Genomic DNA, 13,252 nt, shown 5'->3' on the forward strand with positions numbered 1-13,252 from the left:
GAACACAATAAACAAGATGGAGACATTTTGGGGATGATTTGAAAACATAGCTAATGAAAAAAGAAAAAGAAGTTCCCCAGGGAGTATTCATTGAAAATCCATTTGGCACCATGGAAATGAGGTGGCAGGAAACCCAGACATATTCGAAGGTGTGATATATTACGATATGAACCTTTTTTATATGCATGTTTTTCTACAGTTATGAAAAAACTGGAAATAAGAAGAAGAAGAAGTAGAAAAAAAATAGATTAGTTGCTTGAAATTATGCATGTAAAAAAAAGTGCTAATATATTATTATTATAATAATTTGTATAATTAATTATAATATGAATACAATATAATAATTATAAAAATAATATATAATGACATTTTTAATTGTTTAGAATTTGTATTTTAATCTATTATTATTATAATATTATAATATTATTATATTATTATTATAATTAATCTATTAATAGATTGGTATCTGACTTTATGAAAATGCTGTGAAAAAAAATAAAAAAAAATCTGAATGTGAATTCTACTCATGATTTGAAAACATGACTGCAGGTTTGACAGAACAAAGAAAGCGGTAGAATCAAGCCTTCATCTCTCCTGCAGTGACAGAGCCGCACTTTCATCAAGAAGGTAACATTGTATGAGAGAGAGACAGTAAAAGAATAAAAAAGGGAGGGAGAGAGAGAGAGTGAGAGACAAACAAGGAAAGCCAAAGAAGAAAAGACTCGGAGCTCCCTCAGCCCCCTCATATCTCTCCAGGGAATGAGAGAGTAGGGCAGAAGATAGAGGGACGGAGGAAGGGAAGACTGTTGAATGTAGTTGAGCACCGCGTTCGGAGGTAATAACATCACCTTTTAATTCTAATCAAAGAGATGGGGGGTGAGAGAGAAGGGCTTTTCCATTGGTTCTGCTTTTGAGATCAAATACCAACGGGGAATGCTTGAATTCGTAAAAAACAGAGGAATGAGAGCGAGAGTGTAAATGAGTAAGGCAGATGGAGAGGAGAAAAAGAGAAAAATGCTAAGTTAATTAAGTGTCAGACTTCAAGAAGCTGCGCGGGATCAAAAGCATAAGATAAAACAGAAAAAATACAACCAGCGCGTTCATGCATGCTTTGCTTCTTTCTGCTGTTTCATACCTGGTCGCAGAGCACCCGGCAGCCAATGAGAGACTGTGATGGGACCGACACTGACACCCAGAGCAAAGCAGACCAGAGATTTCTGACATGGTGTCGACCCAGATTGATGGGAGGAAAATGAGGGGAGAAAGGACAGACATAGACTTGCGCCGCTGCTTCAGAAAACACAGGTAAACGCTCTCGTGATTTCATTCCGTCATGTACCACAGCTAACTTACTTAACCATTTTTCACCATCATTTTGAACGTCTTGTTTATTCATGTTTACACAGTTTAGAAGGATTGAACACAATTACAGCTTTGTTTTCAGATTTATGCATAGCTGCAAATGCAAAAAAATGGTGTATTTTACTTTTTGTTTTGTTTTAGTTTTTGGCCAAATCCAACAGTAAGTATTTAAAATAAATGCAATAGTGTCTTGGAAATGCACTCGTCTACAAAATATTGTATAGATTACTATCTAGTATAGTAAGTTCAATATATAATCATATATATTTTTTCTTATATATATACATATATGATTTATTTATTTATTTGGTAAAAAATGCTATGTTTAAGTCTCAATTACTCATCCACAAATTCTATCTAAAAGACTAATTTTTCAGTTTCTTTGGGATTACATTGTCAATATATATATATATATATATGTATATATATATATATATATATATTTATTTATTTATTTTGGTAAAAATGCTATGTTTAAGTCTCAATTACTCATCCACAAATTCTATCTAAAAGACTAATTTTTCAGTTTCTTTGGGATTACATTGTCAATATATATATATATATATATGTATATATATATATATATATATATATATATATATATATATATATATTTATTTATTTATTTTGGTAAAAATGCTATGTTTAAGTCTCAATTACTCATTTTGAAGCCACAAATTCTATCTCAAAGACAATTTTTTCAGTTTTATTAGGATTACATTGTCATTAATGTGTTTATATATTTTATTATTATCCTTAATACCAAAATATCAGCACTTACAACTAATCACACATTGTCTTATATTCTAAGAGAGGATATGAATCATTGTAAGACCTGTCAATTAGATGTTCATATGTCCTGTTATTAATTAAAATGACAGTAAAAATGCATCTAATTGTAATTACCGTTCAACAGTCATTCATCAAGTTGGGGTCATATTCATCCGTTCATTAATTTATACACTCTTAAAAATAAAGGTTCTTTATTGGCATTGATGGTTTCATGCAGAAAACATCCATAGAACCTTTTCATTTCTAATATGGATTTTTAAAATATTCTACACACTTAAAATTGTTCTTTTAAGAACCGATCACTGAAAGGTTCTATTGGAACCCAAAAATGGTTCTTCTATAGCATCACTGCAAAAACAGGTCCCTTTTGGAACCTTTTTAGAGTGTAACGAGAATCAATGTCTGTTTTTCAGATTGTATACCGAGGACATTCATCCTCCGATGTGCCCACAAAATATTTTTTAAAGGTGTTCTGCTGTAAATAAGGTGTGTGGACCCAGTGTGCAGCACTAATCTTAGAGACGGGGGAGGGGAGTGATTCTCCACATACATACAAGCCCCCCTCTGCCAATCGGAGAGAAAGACAGAGAGCGAGAAGGAGAGCAAGTGAAGGAACAGGGGAGACGGCAGAGAGACTGAAAGGAGGAAACAGCTCTAGCAGTTATCTTAGGTGGACAGAGAGGAAGAATTACACACAGACACACACGGTCCAGCCACACGTTACAAGACGCTCCAGCCAGCGGAGGCGGATAACCAGCCAGACGCCTCATATCTGCAGCTCCAGACCAAGAAGATTCCTCTCTCAACTTCATCCTAAGCTGGACCGTGAGCTTTAACAGGAGAGAGATTGAGAAGAGGGAAGTGCTTCGCAACTTCCTTGAAGGGGTGAGAGTGTAAAGAGAGAGACAGAGAGAGAGAGCAGGGGAAAACTCCCCCTCGCCCTCTCTCGACCCAGATCACCGTCAGGCTGGCTGGCACAGCCATGGCCTTCACCTTTGCGGCCTTTTGCTACATGTTAACACTCGTGTTGTGCGCTGCACTCATCTTCTTCGTCATCTGGCAGGTACGTCTGTAGTTTTACACCTTGCTGAGCGAATGTGAATTTGTACGAGTTCCTGTTACCTGTAACGGCGTCACACTTCCATTTCAACTGGCGTCGGAATTCATGTCACCGCCAAGTGTCTGACTGCGTGAGTGTGAATGTGTGTGTTCGTGCCAGTTTTTTTTTTTTTTGAGCGCAGGGACTGGTGTGTGTCTGTCCAAGCTGTCTCCCCTGCCCTTAACAAGAGGCCTTATCCATGAGGTGAATACAAATCGCTGCAGTTATTAATAGAGCAGACATTCTGAGTCATGGATGATTAATGATTTACAGAACAAGTAGACGGATACAAAAGGAAAAAAAATGGAGGAAGGAGGCGGAAGTCTACCTGTGTGTATATGCACACACACACACACACACACATACAGCCAATAAGGTAAATCGCACAAAACCTTAAGAATGATTATATAACACACGGTAAAAAAATAAATAATACTCAAATTTTAAGGACTATTATTTGAAATAGGAAGCACATTCAGATAAATTTTATATATGAATATGTACAACCCTGGACTACAAAATCAGTCATAAATTGCATGGGTATATTTATAGCAATAGCCAACAATACATTGTATGGGTCAAAATTATTGATTTTTCTTTTATGACAAAAATCATTAGGATATTAAGTAAACATTATGTTCCATGAAGATATTTTGTAAATTTCCTACCGTAAATATATCAAAACTTAGTTTTTGATTAGTAATATGCATTGCTAAGAACTTCATTTGGACAACTTTTGCAATTTTCTCAATAGTTAGATTTTTTTGCACCCTCAGATTCCAGATTTTCAAATACTTGTGTCTTGGCCAAATATTGTCCTGTCCCAACAATCCATACGTCAATGAAATCTTATTGATTATGTATTATGTTTAAATCAATTTTACAAAATTGACTGGTTTTGTGGTCCTGGGTCACATATATATAATTTCTGGACATTTTTTTAAATGCCATTGTACATATTGGTAGTATTTGTTTTACATATATATAATAAATATGTGCTTTAAATTTTTTTTTTTTTATTTCAAAAATAAAATTTGAAGATTTAATTTTACAAAAAGTTGTATTACAGTAAATGTAAAAAAAGTAAACTTTATTATATTAATATAATAAGAATCACTACCGAAAATAATGGGAATAAAAAAAACTCAAAAAGTAATGTCTACATGTTTTTTTGGTGATTAAAATGTAGGGAAAAATATTAATATGTATAATTGAAAAATAATGTATATTTTAAAAATATTATCTATCCATCTGTTCTCCAAACGGCTAATCCTCTATAGGGAGGTGGGCTCAAAAATATGAATTCATTTTAACTGAAACAATATACATTATTCTTCTTTTCATTTTGAGGTGTAATGTGATTTAAACATGTTTTAGTGAGATTCACCAGTGCACACAAACACAGAGAGAGTGAGCGCTGAAGAGGAAGAGGTCAACAGCTCATTTGAACTCTACTGGTTGTTCTGTGCCAGCCCACTGTCTGTAGAATCACAAATGAAATTTGCACAGTCGCCGCCAGAGACTTCAACATCATCTGTATTCTTCATATTAGAGGCAGCATTCTCGCACAAGGCAACAGCAGACAAACACAATGGCCCTGAACTGTTAAAATCTGTCTGAAACACTAAAACACTAGAGAGCAGAGGTGTCAGCGTCTTAAACACAAACCCTAAAAGCCAATCAGAAGTCCGGGATATTTTCGGATCAACATTAGACCTCAGACCTCACTTGTAAGACGTTCAAAAGGCCATTAAGAAACAGACTTGAAATGACTGAGCATTGACTAATGACAGGAGTGGGAGAGATTCTAAACATGAGTCATTTGGTGCGAGTGTGTGTGTGTGTGGAAATGTATGTGAGAGAAGGAGAGTGTATGGAGACAGGGAGTGGGGGAGGCTGAGAGTCTGCGTATGAGTGCATGCCGGCGAGAAACCATGTTATTGAGAATGCTTATCAAACCGTAATTTGGTTCTGACACCCCATCCCCCTTTCCTCTCCTTCTCCCCCCTATCTTTGTATGGCTCTCAGCCAATAAGAATGTGAACTCACTTCTATAGCAACCATGACGCCCGCTTAGGGGCTCGTTTGATCGCCATGGCAACTGCATCTGTTTACAGAGAACCAAGTGAGGGGATGGCAGGAGATATGGATCTATATAGGGAAAAGGAAAGAGGGGAGAACAAACCTTGAACCTGTAGGAATGGCTAAAGAATGTAGAAAGTACCACAGATGGTACAATCATCCATCATCGTCTCTAACCCCAAAAATGTCCGGTGGTTTTGTTTCGAATGTTTCTGTAACACAAATTCTGTTTGTCTCTTCTCAAGATTATTGCTTTTGATGAGCTGCGCACAGACTTCAAAAATCCCATCGATCAGAGCAACCCCACCAGAGCGGTAAGGCTTTTCTTAGATCACGAATCCTTTCAGCACAAACTACTCAGCATCAGTCTCCCAACTGTGAACAGCAGGTTTCACAGACACTGAAAAGGGGCGGCATACATGCACATATGTGAACACACACGCAGAAACATGCATCCATGCCGCACGCTTACAAAACAGTCAGAGCTTGCTGTTTGAAACCTTATTGCGTACTTCTGTTTTTCCTCAGAGGGAAAGAATATTGAACATCGAGAGAATCTGCAACCTCCTCCGAAGGGTGAGTGCAACTGTGGCAGATCGAGTCGAGTGTAAGAATATATAAAGTGGGGAGGACATGCAAGAGAAGACATAAAAGCAGCTGTTTTTAAAGCTTCTAGTAGAGGTGTACTGATTCTACAATTCTGTTACAACAGCTGATACATTTATTTGGTAAAAAAATGTAAAATAAAACAATGAAAATTTACATAAATTATTTTAAAACCTTTAGGTGTGTTTAGGAAGCACAACAGTATAATATACCTTTCGAAAAATGGATATTCATTTTGAGATTTGAAAACATTACCTTAACTTTTATTAAATTAACGAAATAAGTCAAAATTAGTATTTTTAAAGACTAACTTTAAGAGAGTGTAAGATTGTACTTTAAATGTACTTTATTGTACATAAACTTTAAATTTCCAATATTGGTGGGTAATAATACATTTAAAAATGTCATATATTGGTCAATAATTAATATAGTACACTATCATTCAAAAGTCTTTTTTTTTGTTTTTGGAAAGTAATTAGTACTTTTATTCTGCAAGAAAGGATTCAATTGATTAGCTTTATATTCATCAGAATCTTGATGAATAGAACGGTTTCCACAAAAATATGTTTCTTGAGCAACAAATCAGGATATTCGAGTGATTTCTCAAAGATCATGTGACACTAAAAACTGGAGTAATGGCTGCTGGAAATTCTGCTCTGCCATCGCAGGAATAAATATAATAAAACAGAAGCATTGATGAGAGTAAGAGACTTCTTTAAAAAAAAAAAGAAAAGAAAAAGAAACATTATTACGCGGCTACACAGAATACTCGATTCTGATTGGTCAGTCACCACATTCCAAGGTATGTTTTGTAAGGGATAATGTTTATCCGGAGGGCTGTTTTATAAGACTGATGGCCGTGTAATAAGACTTGCTTATTACACGGCTGCTTGCCACAGAAGTAAATAATTAGACATAAAACATTGATCTGAGTATATATACACTACCGTTCAAAAGTTTGGGGTCAGTACATTTTTATTGTTTCTTTTTTTTTTTTTTAAGAAATTAATACTTTTATTCACCAAGGATGTATTAAGTTAATAATTAAAAGTTTATTAAAAGTTAATAATAAATAATTTACATTGTTATAAAATATTTATATTTTGAATAAATACTGTACTTTTTAAACTTGTTATTCATGAAAGAATCCTGAAAAAAAAAAAAAAAAAAAATCACAGGTTCCAAAAAATATTTGGCAGCACAACTGTTGATATTATCCAACATTGATCATTCTAATAATAAATCTGCATATTAGAATGATTTCTGAAGGATCATGTGACACTTAAGACTGGAGTAACAGCTGATAAAAATTCAGCTTTTCATCACAGGAATAAATTCTATTTCAAAGTATGTTAAAATAAAAAACATTATTTTATATTGTAAAAACATTTTGCAATATTACTGTTTTTTTTCTATATTTTTAATCAAATAAATGCAGCCTTGATGAGCATAAGAGACTTCTTTAAAGACTATTACAAGTCTTACTGACCCCAAACTTTTGAACAGTAGTGTATTTGAATGCAAAGCTTTCATTTAAGGGATACTGTGCATTAATACCACTTATTACACAATAGTGATGGGAAGTAAAATGAACAAATCTTTTTTCGAGTCATTTTGTTCATTTTATAGCTTTGTCTTGGATAAGCCTGTGTTACTAGCTTTTACCAGTTTTTATCAGGGAATAACATACCTTGAAATGTTGTGACTGACCAATCAGAATCAAGTATTCCACAGAGCCATGTAATAATTTGCGATAACAACCGGCTGGATGTACATTATCCCGCTTATTACATGGCTGTTTGCCACAAAAGTAAATAATTAGACACGAAACATTGATGTCAGATGAAATATTTGAACACAAAGCTTCTGTGAAGAAAGCAGTTGCTAGCAAGCGGCAAGTTCAAACTAGACAGACATTTAGGGGATATGATGCAGTCATACCACTTATTACACAACATTTCACCACTTAAAAAATTATGGTGATAAAAGATATTGTTTTAATACAAAAATGTTTCAGAACTTTACCAGTTTGTCAGTTATTTTATAATCCAGCACAGTGTACAAAACAAAATGCAAAATGTCGCAGTATGAAACGAGAGAGCTAATCTGCAATACCAAAAATGACCCAATTAAATACTTGTACACATAATATTGAATTAATAATATTTTATTAGCCAACCAAATGCAAAGCTTCCACAAAGAAAAAATGTTCCTAGAAAGTGAATAGCACTGACTGCAGTTACCCAGATGAGCCTGTGTTATTAGTTTTTACCAGTTGTTATCAGGGAATAACATACCTTGGAATGTAGTGACTGACCAATCAGAATCGAGTATTCCACAGAGCCATGTAATAATCCTCGATAACAGCCGTTAAAAACTAAAACCAGGCTCATCTGGGTAACTGCAGTCAGCGCTATTCGCTTCTATTCGTTTCTTTGTGAAAGCTTTGCGTTTGGTTGGCAAATTAAATAATGAAACTCAAATCAATATCCTGTGTACAGTTATTTAATTGACCCTTCGCAAACAGCTTGATTGACACGTGATCTGACCAATCAGATCGCAGAATCCGCCATTTTGTCCGACAAACAGATAAGATTTAACTTCTATTGACTTTATCGGTGGAATGTATTTCTGTGGTTGAAATAAAATGCGTTCTGATGTTTTTTAATGTTTATTTTGTGCTTTAAATAAATAAGACGATCAGTTCACGTGTCAGTTGATCTAATAAGGCAATACAGTGACTGTCACGACACATTACAAAGCCACAAAATGGTATTTATTGTTTGAATTTCTTCAAAAATTACATTTTAAAGCTGAGACAATACTTCATATCAGAAGTAACCTGCTCTGTCTTGTCAGTCAGTTTCCTCTTTGCTCCGCAATGTATTTTTCACTGTGTGAGAACATGATGAACACTGTGTGAGAACATCACTGTGAGAGCGGCATTGTTTGTCGGACATAGCAACACTAACTAAGGAGGGCGAGTTTTTGCAGAGGGTCAGTTATGTCGTCCTGTTATCGTGGACCCACTCTCTCGTTTCTAACTAACGCAGCTGCTGACATTTTGCGACGATAGAAGCATTAATGGATTGTAAGATAACTAACAAACTGGTATGATTTTAAAACAGTTTAATCTTTATATTTAATCTTTTATTTCCATAATTATTCATGTGGTGAAATGCCGTCTAGTTTGAACTTGCCACTTGCCACAACTGCTTTCTTCACAGAACCTTTGCGTTAAGATATTTCAACTCAAATCAATATTTTGTGTCTAATTATTTAGTTTTGTGGAAAGGAGCGGCATAACGTACATCCAACCGGTTATTATTGCAATATAATGCCTTTCGGATTTATACATCACCCTGATAAGTCTGTCGGGCCTTATTTTGCAATAACAACCTACTGGATGTACATTATCCCTTACTTAAAAAATCTAACTGACCCCAAACTTAATGTATCATGCATCAATTCTTTAATAGCTAGAAATGTCATTACCATAGACCCCTAGAATATCAGTCACTGGACCCCTAATTAAAAACCCTGGTGTTAAAACACTGTATCTCCACAAAAATGTTCTACTCCCCATCTTCCTGAAAGTGGTATCATTAAACCTCTTCATTTCTCGGTTTGCTTTTCTTGCTCTGTACTTGAAGGCACATTCATGTATTACATTTTCACACACGCATTAAGAGACAGAACTGAATGTACAAAAGATACTTATGACGAATATCTGCTTTCATGCTTACAAACAATGCGAGTACCTGAAACGTCCTTTTATTTTCCAGCTGGTGGTTCCAGAGTATTCCATCCACGGACTGTTCTGTCTGATGTTCATGTGTGCAGGGGAGTGGGTGACTCTGGGCCTTAACATCCCCCTGCTCCTCTATCACCTCTGGAGGTACAACCCGTCCCTGACTTACATCTACTTAATTGAAATTTCAAAATAGGTCCCTGTAGCAAGTCACCCTCTCTTTTTTTCTCCCTCAGGTTTTTCCACCGTCCTGCAGATGGGTCTGAGGTTATGTATGATCCAGTAAGTGTGATGAATGCAGACATTCTGAATTACTGCCAAAAAGAGTCCTGGTGCAAGCTGGGCTTCTACCTTCTCTCCTTTTTCTACTATCTGTACAGGTAAAACATCTGCATTCATATATTGTCTACTTATTTAGATATGATCTAATGTTTGGATTTTATCGATGGCATTGGTATTACAATTACTCTGGCTCATGCTATTACCTACTTCATCATCTGAGAGGAACAATGGGCTTCTCAGACTGGACATTTATAATAAGAAGAAATGTTTCTTAAGCAGCATATTAGACTGATTTCTGAAGGATCATGTGACACTAAAGACTGGCTTTGTCCCAGAATGTCTTAACTGTTTAATTAGGATGATGCAAGGTTTAGTAAAGGTTTCTGTCCTTGTCTCCTTTCTTTTGCAGTATGGTGTACGCTTTGGTCAGCTTCTAAGTGATCAAATGAAAGACAGGAGCTTATGAAAGGAAGGAGAACAACGACAGAATAAAGACCGAACTATGTCGCGCTCTCCGCTCCCTCATCCACAGACCTTGTTCAGCTCCTCCTCAGATCTCCTGGGTGGGGATGGACGATGGACAGATGTAGAAAAAGCTCAAGACAAGGAGGCATTTAAAGCCGTCAGTGTAAAGCTGCCTCAATCACTGCCATTAAACAAAAACAAGTGGAGAGCTGGACCAAAAGAAAACGAGTGCAATAGACAGAGAGAAATATGGTGAACAAAAGGCTCAGGCAGTGTAGATGTTTTGTAACACCATTTAATTTCTCAAGGGCTGCTGAAAATTTCCGCTGCTCCAAGCGACGTCTACGAAGAGACACATAACGTGCTTCTGAGGCCATTACAGAATGTGTTACCTTGAATTTTAAATCAATAGACCGTGGACTTTGTTGCAACGTCTTTTTCTTCAGATTACTTGTTATGTCAAAGTATTTAATAACTGCTACGTATTTGCTATTTCAGTATTTGTGGTAGATGAATGTACCCTGTATGTAGAGGTACGATATAATAACTGATTAAATTATGAATATACGGCTCAGTTGTTGCAGTTTCGGTCAGGGTAGTTTTATTAGTGTCTTTAAACAACCGCACAAGAAGTATATTTTTACGTAAAATCCGACAGTGACGTTTACACAGACATTTCAAAGCAAATCAACCAATGAGATTAGTATCACAAACCGGAGAAACTGTTTGAGCAGCATCACATCTGAGGACTGACACCGCATTCATCCATCACGGGCTGCGGTGGGGACGAGCGGTCAAGCAGAACGGCAGACTCTTAATTGAGATGGGCGTGCAGGACGGGCCGTGCCAGAGGGAAGAGAGATCCGACCCCAACCTCTGCCGGAGTTCAAATACTCGATAGACTGTGACAAATCAAAAAAGCACTTTTGGAATGCCAACAGATGAACTGTAGCAAACAACAGAGGAAGACTCATTTGCGTTGAGTGGGCTGATGTGCGTGAGACAGCCGAACACAGCAGGCCGTGATGCAGATGACGGTGTCGGAAACGTTCGCCAACGATGATGCTTCGGACAGACTGATGATGTTGTCATGGCTCGAATACAAACTTTTCAGGCAATCTTCTGTGTTGTTAGACTATATACAACATGCCACTCTGTTCTGTGTGTATATCATAGGGCCTCTCAATTTGCCTCACCTGGAGTTCCTGTGTTGTGCCGTGTCCATCAGTCTGCTAATCAAGTAGATTAATGATTATTTACCTAAGCTGTGTGTAGTTCTGGCTTTGTAGATGAATAGAGTGGCCGAGCGTATCTCTCCTGAGCCGCTTGCTCCGCTAACTATCTTACACTTAAAATTCCAGTGCAACAAGCGAGCGATTTAATAACGACACAGTCTGAGTGCTTTTTAGCAACACTGCCTATCTGGTTCGAACTCCCGGGTCTTCTTTCCATCTTGGCTTTGACTTGATGTACCCTCAAAAATGTGAATATGTATACCCTGGACAATCGCTATTAGCACAGGAATGTGGGCCGAGAGACAGCTGACTGGGTCTTCATTATAGACGTCATCACTGAATGTCTTTTTGTGATTACTATTAGTTCACATGCAGTATCTACATTTAAGAATACCTGCATGATTATGTCTTTTATACATGATACATTAATGTACGCTACAGCACCTTTGGTAACTTAATGGGTATGTATTCAGTTGAATACAATCGAATATCTTATATACTCCAAAAGCAATTACACATGTTCTAATAAAACAATGTTGCCAAAAAATTGTTTGTTGATTTTAATTTTGGGATTGGGATATACATAAAGGTCAGTGAGTAAGGATGCAATAAATTGATCAAAAGTGACAGGAAAGACTTTTATAGTTTATAGTTTTAAAATATATATGGGCCATTCTACAGAATTGGTCCAAAATGCTATCCCACAACCAAAAAACACATTTAAAAAGCATTTAAGTATTCAAATCTTAGATGTTTATGAAGATCCTTCTATTATTTATTGAAACCCACAATAATATTAAAATTTGTAAGTTAGCTTAAAGGGGTCATCGGATGCAAACTTCACTTTTACATGTTGTTTGAACATTAATGTGTGCTGGCAGAGTATGTACAAATCTACCTTATAATGATAAAAATCTATGCAGTGGTTTTTCATTAATCTGTAAAAATATTATCCCCTTTTTAAAATCGAGCCATTCTCAGATGCCTGTCGGTGTGACGCTCCCACAATAGTTGATTGACATGAGCGTCTTACCTATGATCAGCTGTAACAGTCCGACCTCCACTGTTTCGATGCTGGAGTAGGGATGCAAATTAGACAAGAAAATCTCCGATTGAGCAATTGAGGTGTTGTGTTGCTGGATGTAATAATGAACGTAGTGGTCGTCATTTACTCTCGACATCTGAGCCGCTGAAGATGCAGTGGATTACATTTGCTTGTGAAGGGAATGCATCTCCCGATCTACATAAATGCGTTTATGTTCACGCAAATCATTCGTGATCCAGCTTCACCTACAGCAGAAGTGAGTATAAGTGTTTTTTTAATGAATCTCTGCAATCACCTTTCATAATAACGTGCTAGTTAGCAAGTTTCACAGCTAAACGCGCTAAATGTGGCTAAAGTAACCAGGCTTGTCACTCCACAATGAGAAGAGAGGGGCAGGGTGAGCAGAGCTCATTTGCAATTAAATGAACATCCCTCAGAATAGGATGATATTTGCAGAGCTCATTTTGACAAGGTAAAAAAGATGTTAGATGCCATTATTTTGAGGTAAATGTGTTCAAAAGTCTGAAAAATCT

At 36.4% G+C, this 13,252-nt stretch overlaps 1 protein-coding gene across 2 annotated transcripts; it reads left to right on the forward strand.

Moving 5' to 3' along the window:
- The first annotated feature begins 577 nt into the window (after positions 1–577).
- Positions 578–11,194, forward strand: cnih2 (cornichon family AMPA receptor auxiliary protein 2). 2 transcript variants are annotated; one of them, XM_051120725.1, is made up of 8 exons: positions 578–835; positions 1,146–1,305; positions 2,568–3,217; positions 5,581–5,649; positions 5,864–5,911; positions 9,727–9,839; positions 9,929–10,072; positions 10,384–11,194. In XM_051120725.1, the coding sequence occupies exons 3-8, from the start codon at positions 3,137–3,139 to the stop codon at positions 10,409–10,411; spliced, it is 483 nt and encodes a 160-aa protein (XP_050976682.1). In that variant the 5' UTR covers positions 578–835; positions 1,146–1,305; positions 2,568–3,136; the 3' UTR covers positions 10,412–11,194. The 2 variants fall into 2 exon arrangements, with proteins under 2 accessions (XP_050976682.1, XP_050976683.1); XM_051120726.1 differs by having other exon boundaries at positions 593–835; positions 9,929–9,974.
- The last annotated feature ends 2,058 nt before the right edge of the window (positions 11,195–13,252 follow it).

This window comes from Labeo rohita, chromosome 10 (assembly GCF_022985175.1).
Source record: "Labeo rohita strain BAU-BD-2019 chromosome 10, IGBB_LRoh.1.0, whole genome shotgun sequence".
NCBI lineage: Eukaryota > Metazoa > Chordata > Actinopteri > Cypriniformes > Cyprinidae > Labeo > Labeo rohita.

Bases quoted from the DNA above. Each gene is read 5' to 3' on its own strand.
- cnih2 (XM_051120725.1), top strand. From the start codon at position 3,137: ATGGCCTTCACCTTTGCGGCCTTTTGCTACATGTTAACACTCGTGTTG. The intron at 9,840-9,928 runs GTACAACCCGTC...TTTCTCCCTCAG, and splicing joins CTCCTCTATCACCTCTGGAG to GTTTTTCCACCGTCCTGCAG. The intron at 10,073-10,383 runs GTAAAACATCTG...TTTCTTTTGCAG, and splicing joins TTTTTCTACTATCTGTACAG to TATGGTGTACGCTTTGGTCA.